The sequence below is a fragment of the Agelaius tricolor genome, unplaced genomic scaffold (assembly GCF_023055355.1).
Source record: "Agelaius tricolor isolate 1412-34295 unplaced genomic scaffold, bAgeTri1.0.p SCAF_18, whole genome shotgun sequence".
Classification (NCBI taxonomy): Eukaryota; Metazoa; Chordata; class Aves; order Passeriformes; family Icteridae; genus Agelaius; species Agelaius tricolor.
The window spans coordinates 9,517,116-9,524,013 of NW_027269278.1; the positions used below are offsets into that span (position 1 = coordinate 9,517,116).

The 6,898-nt window shown below is 44.6% G+C and overlaps 1 protein-coding gene across 1 annotated transcript; it reads left to right on the forward strand.

Moving 5' to 3' along the window:
- The first annotated feature begins 380 nt into the window (after positions 1–380).
- On the forward strand, positions 381–6,823 carry CAMLG (calcium modulating ligand). The gene is made up of 4 exons (XM_071443234.1): positions 381–594; positions 1,661–2,115; positions 3,018–3,083; positions 4,814–6,823. The coding sequence occupies exons 1-4, from the start codon at positions 432–434 to the stop codon at positions 5,003–5,005; spliced, it is 876 nt and encodes a 291-aa protein (XP_071299335.1). The 5' UTR covers positions 381–431; the 3' UTR covers positions 5,006–6,823.
- The last annotated feature ends 75 nt before the right edge of the window (positions 6,824–6,898 follow it).

Here is a 6,898-nt window from a genome sequence, read left to right on the forward strand (position 1 = left end):
CTTACTGGAAAGAAGCCAGCTCCCTGTTCGATAATGCCAGTGGCTCTGGCGTCCCGGAGCAGTGTTGTCTGTTGGTGTTTCCTCGGTGTGCCCGTCAGTCCCGCAGTGCCAGGGGCTGAGGCTGTCCCGAGTGTGCGGCGGGCCAGCCCCCCCCTGCCTCGGGGTGACCCCGCCACCCCGGGCCCCTGAGCGCCGCCATCGCCCCTGTCCGGCCTCGCTCTGTGACGTCACTTCTGAGGCCGGGGCGGCCATCTTTAGTGCGGGCGCCGCGCCGTCAGAGAGGGGCATGGGGGGACTCTGCCAGCGCTCCCGGCCCTTCTCCTGCCCCTACGTAAAATGGCGGCGCCCGCTTCAGCGGCTGCAGGCGGGCGGTGCCGGCGCCTGCGCGCTGTGCGGGGCGGGCCCGTGGTGCCGGGCCTGCGGTGCCGGGGATGGCGGACGGCAGCGCGGGAGGGGAGCCCACACCGCCGGGGCCCCCCGCGGGGCTCTCGGCGTCCCAGCGCCGCGCAGAGCTGCGCCGCAGGAAGCTGCTCATGAACTCGGAGGAGCGGATCAACCGCATCATGGGCTTCCACCGGCCCGCGGCGGGCAAGGGTGAGCCCCGTGGCGGGTGCGGCGGGGCTGTGTGAGGGCTCTGGGGCTGCGGTGACGCCTCGGCCTCTCCGGCCGTGACCGCTGCCCGCGGTCCCCTGGTTGCCCGCAGGGACAGGGCCGGCTGGCTCCCCGGTCCCTCATAGGGATGCCTCAAGCATCACGACCTGCCCTGCTCCGCCAGGGACCCGCCCATAAAATCCCTGTGCCCTCAGAAAGGTCGGCACTCGGGCCCGAGATAGCGAGCATACAAGCTGTCGTTTCATTGCAAGTAGTTTTTTTTAGTTGAAGAAACGATGAGCCTCCCCCATGTTTTTAGTTAGTAGCTGCTGGCTTTCATAGCTGGCTTTTTATAGCAAAGTTATCTCACATTTGGATAGTGACATGGATGTTTGTGGTTGTTATGCAGAACCATATTTTCTTGCAGAACCATATCCTAGGTAGCTCAGTTATATCTCTGTGCATTCTTCAAATGGGCTGTCTTGTCAGGAAGCAGTTCTCAGATTTCGGTTTACAAAGATGCCCATGAGCTGTGGATCAGTCTGATACTGAAAAGTACTCCTGAAGTGTCAGCTCTTGCTCTCTGCTAGGTCCAGACCGTTCTTGATTTGCCTTTTGTTCTCTGCCATCACCTCGTCTCTGGAAGATGGGTCTTCAGGCTTGATATAGAGCAGGTTAACACTGCTCTGCCTCTGACACTAGACAGGCAGCTAAAGAGCTTAAAGTGCTTCTGTTTGCTTATTTGTCAGGTATTCGTGCTCTTCTGGTTGATACACTTTCTGCAAATATTTGTCTTTTTTTTTAATGTCAGTACATATATTTGGATCTTTCTGTTTGTGTGTGCAGTGCTGTTGCTTAAGGAAATTCAGTGTTTTTAATATCTCCATTGCTTCAACTTCTGACCTGCACAGCTTTATGTCTTGTGTCTGCTCCATGAAGAATGTCCCCTTTAATCATAAATCTGTCTTTTCTCTTGGGAAGCAGAGACCCAGGATCCTGACCCAGCATAGCTGAAGTGTTGTTCCATGTACACGGCGTACATAACTCTGTTTTTATTTTTCTTCCTTAGATGACGAAAGTCACACAGAATTAAAGCTTCAGCACGAGCAAGATAAATCAAACTCCCTTCCCATTCCTTCAGTTTCCAAGCGGGTTGTGCTTGGCGATTCCATGTGCAATGTGACAGGCTCGACCGACCACGCAGGCAGCATGGCAGAGCTCAGAGGGGACAAGGACTTGTTCGCTAAAGCCCCAGAGCTGGTCACCGAGGGGACGGGCGAGCTCCGGCAGCGTCACAGGGCAGAGCTGCCCTCCGAGGCTGCAGCACGGCCACCCAGACACAGCTTGGAGCAGTACCTGTCCAGGTTTGATGAGGCTCTGAAGCTGAGGAACCAGCTGATGAGCGAGAAGCCGAGCCAGGAGAACGGGAGCGCGGCGGAGGAGTTTGACTCCTTCCGCATTTTCAGATTGGTGGGGTGTGCTCTGCTCGCCGTCGCGGTCAGGGCTTTTGTGTGCAAGTACCTGGTGAGTTCAGGGACACAGTCCTGCTGGGGTGTGCTGCTTGCTGCACATTCTTGGGAAATATCTGGGCCTGATTGGTAATGACCAAGGTGGGAATTTCAAGCACTCTTTACATTTCCAAAAGTTGTATAAAACCTAAAAAAAATCACTGAATTCTATGAGAATAATCTGCTACCAACACAGCCACTGTGTAACCACTGAGAGCATCACATTTGGTCTGTTGTGGTTCGGGAGCAGATGCACTGGAATAGCTGTTGCAGCTTAAATCCCCTGCAAGTTTATTCCCATCTTGGTGAGCATATGAGTCAGCTGCTCCTCTAGTTCAGGGTCTACAAAAGAATAATAGAGTAAGAATGGAGTTCTCATCTGTGGAAGTGTCCAAGGCCAGGCTGGATGGAGCTTGAAGCAACCTGGTCTCGTGGAAAGTGTCCCTGTCCATGGGTTTGGAATGAGATGTGTTTTCAGGTCACTTTCAACCCAAATAATTCTGTGTTGCTAAGAATAATAGTTGTACCAAGGTAAGTAGATCCTACTCATTTATCAGCCTGGGAAAAGTAGTTCCTTGGTATTCCCAGTGCCTGCCAGAACAACAGCACAGAGGTGTGATGCAGGTACAGCCATCCAGCTCCTGCATCCCTGGGCTCAGTTTTACACACTGGGCTCAGTTTTACATCCTGCTGTTCTCTTCTGCCCCTTCAGTTTTTAAGTCTCAAAGAATAGATGGCAGAACCTTATTTTTGGCATGTAACTTGTCTACTTAGACTTGCAGTGTTCGAGAACAACTTTGTTCCACAAATTAATTTTTACCTACTACTTTTCTTTTATGCTTTGGAAGCATTAAGTCTTTGTGTTTCTTACCTATTCTGACCAACTTAATTTTTATATATTCTTTTCTGTTCCTTCAGTCGATATTTGCACCATTTCTTACTCTACAACTTGCTTACATGGGGCTGTCCAAGTACTTTCCAAAGGTAATTTTTTTTCCAGAATTACATTAATTTGAAGTGTTTTCAATTTAAACTTGTGTTTAGATTGTATTGTTTTAGGACCAATGCATGTGAAGCATTCTTCCCTTGTTTTAAACTGTAGAGTTGAATGACCAGTGCTGATAGTTTATACTAGTTTTTAATCTTTCCAGATTTAGTCCAGGATCTTTTTTAAAGTTGCAGTGAAAACATGAACTAGCAGCTTGTGTAGCTGTAGCCTAATTAAAAGTGTTTGTCCAGGAAGTTCTTTCATGTCTTCAGGAAACTTGCTTTTCTTCTAGACCATGTTCTTCCCTGGTTATTATTTGCTTTGCTAAGCAGCTGTTCTGCATATAATATCTGGATGAAATGTGGGAGAGTGTTTGCTAAAAAAATGAGGCAGAATGTTGAGTTTTAATGGCTCTGCATTCCACTGCTGGTATTGGTTTGAATGGCAGCTTGAAATGAGACATTTGTCTGTGTGTGAAACTTGCTGCTTATTAGCAAGATTTGCTATACTACTTGCTTTATATATTTACAACTGGTAATTGTTCCTGAAGCATTTGTTAGGTTGATGATTTTTTCAGGTCTGTGGGGCAGAGTGGGATTGAATGATGTTCAATCCATAGTTAAAAGGGAAAATTTGCATTTTAAAAGGAATAATAGATTACTTGTAGAAAATCAGAATAAATCAGCAGTTGTTTTGTAGTTAAGTATATCATAATAGTCATTCTAAGCTGATGTGTCACAACACAAAACAGTAAGTTTAGCCTTAGATTTGCACCAGCTCATCTGCTACATCGTCTTGATCTTGTTTTTGGTGTACTTAAAATCCACTCTTCAGTTTCAGAATTCAAGAGGTGGCTCCTTTCCACAGCTTGCTTTTACTGCAGTTAGATGTGGGTGGTTGAGGTCTACATTTTTCTCCCATGAAACACAGAAATATTCTTGAAAGCCTAATTTAGACTGCATTAAATTGAAATATCCAGCAAGTATCATCAAATTATTAGAATTTTCAGCAACCGTCACTTTTCCTGCCAGTCAGACTTGCATCCTTGGGATTCCTCATCTTAAGGATGGAACAGCTTTCAAAAGGTTTTGGAGCATTTCTGAGTTCAGAGGCTAAAACTGCCAAATTAAGTTCTAAAACAGAAACAGTTGGTTTTCAACTCTAAATAATTTTTTGTTAGAACACTTAACAGTATTTATGGGGTTTTGAGCAACCTGGTCTAGTGGAAGGTGTCTCTGCCCATAGCAGGGGATTGGAAGGAAATGAGCATTAAGGTCCCATCCAACTCAAACCATTCTAATTCTGGGATTCTGTTTTTTTGCTAAATAGTGTGATGAGGAGATTAATCCAGTTCTGACAGTGGAGAAGCCAGGCTTGGCTTCTTACACCTAGATTTCCCTTCTCTGGGAATGTTCCCACTCATGCAGGAGCAGCTGCCCAGCCTCATATCTCAGCCTGCTGGGAGAAGTAGTGTGAATGAGGCAGAATAGCCAGGATGAATTTTATCTGCTGTTAAGCAGCCTCTCACTGGTAGATCCATCACAGCAGGAATCTGTGTCTGGGATAAGGGCTGTGACTACTGGAGTGTGTCTGGACAGAATCCATCCAAACCTGCTGCTGCTACCAAGGGATTTGGAACGTCTGAAATTGGCACAACATTGATGACACATAAAGCAGAATTGGATTAGGAGAACTAACGTGATACTGGTTTTTCTTTCCTTTCCAGTGTGAGAAGAAGGTGAAAACGACAGTACTGACTGCTGCTCTTCTCCTCTCTGGAATCCCTGCAGAAGTGATCAGTCGCTCCATGGACACCTACAGCAAAATGGGAGATGTTTTCACAGACCTTTGTGTCTATTTCTTTACTTTTATCTTTTGCCATGAACTTACTTTGGTTTTTGGCTCTGAAGCACCATGATGGCTGTAGAATTCCACACAGCAGCTACACTAAAGCTTTCTGGACTGTGTTCCTTTTAACATTTGACTGTGCAGGCAGGTCTAAACCTTCATGAAAATTCTTACCTTTGGAATGCTTGAAAGGGGCCTTAAATCCAGTAATTTTGGGAAAGGGAGAGCAGGGTCCCTGACTGCCAGTTGTGTTGGTTCAGTTTATTTAAATACTGTGTCTGCATATTACAAATGTGAAGGTTAGGATGCAAGTGACAGTGGATGATTTATTTGTTTTAGTTAGATGATGCCCTTCCCAGCCTCCTTCATAAACATTGACAAAGCTGCCTTTGTTCTTTTCAGTGAGAACAGGAAGAGAATTCCCTTCAGCAGAACCATATATATGTGTATATCCTGTATGACTATAGCTAACAAGACCTGCTCATTATGTGGTGTTCCCAGTTTTTAAAGAAAGCTCTAAAGAAAAGAAATCCCTGTATTCTCTTCAAATGTTCAAGTTCAGAATGTTGAACCGAGTAGCTGCTTCTGGAGAATGTTGGTGAAACTTGCCACTTTGTTGTCCTTATCCTTGCCTTGCCATACATTACTTGTTGTGATTGTGATTAATTTAATTTGATGATTGTTGTGGAAAAGAGCTAGGCAAAACCAACAGCAGGAAGGTCCTGGTGCTTATAAAGGTCATTAATCAAAAACTAAGAAGAAAGAGAACTAATCACATCTGTTTATGACTTTCCAGCAACCTAATCCTAGTGCAGCTCCTCCCTGTGCTTTTTGATACTTTTTTTTTATATTAACAGTTATCTCATGAGAATTTTACACATTGGCACCCAACCTGCAGTATCAAATGTTTGCTCTAGTGTTCATAAAACTTACAAGGGAAAAGGTTTTGTTTTCAAAAAAAACCCCTTTGTTTTGTCTTAGCAATTTTGCCCAGTGAGAGGAAGTGTCATTCCAAATAGTCAAACACTGATAAATCTCTGAAAATCTCTATTGAAGCTAAATTTGGTAGTGTTTTCAGCTTGTAGTTTTCTGTTTAAAATCTGGACTTTCAGGTATTATAGGCTGTTGCCTATTTTTAGCATAGTAAACCACATATTTAACTTGGTATTTTCCTGCAGAGGTTTTTTTAGGGAGCAGATGTGTTTAATTGTACCTCTCTAAATGGCCCAGCTTTCAGCTGATTATTCTCTGTTGATGCTTCCTCCTGTAATTTTAGTGATGCATTTCTGACTTTTAAATGAGATACATGTTTGTGGCCTCAATACAAGAACCTTATGTTTTGATTTGGCCATTTTCATGGGAGTTTTTTAACTGGTTCTGTTATGGTGAGTATTATATTACAGATGTACAGGGCTGGGTTGCAGAAAATTCTGATTTAGGTCAATTAGCACAGATATTGATTCAGCAGCTTTAAATTTATTTATATTAGATAGTCATTTCAGAAAATTGAAATTACAGTAATTTAAGATAAGGCTGAGATATGTAAATAATGAGTTTGCTCAAAAATTACTTGTTCTGATTCTCTATTTATATGCCCAAATGTAATACAAATAAATTGAAAAAATCCCTATACCAGTACCTGCAAAAAGCGATGAATTTTTAATGCTTACCATTAATCAGGTAAATAGCCTTGCATGGGCAGAGCACCAGGAGTGGCTTGTGCTTGATTAAGAAATCTCGATGAAGAAATGCCGATCAAGAAACGACCTTTAACTAAGAAACCAATCTCTTATATTCCTTTTTTAACTTGCCTCTGTTGTTGTACATAGTTCTGTTTCATGTTTATTGCCGATGTTTTTTTTCTATTAAAAGCCTCTTTGTTACCCGCTTCCTCGGCGCTGTGTGCGGCCGGGCCGGGTTCGGTTCCCGCCCCCGTTCGTGTGCCCGGGCGGCGCTGCGCCCT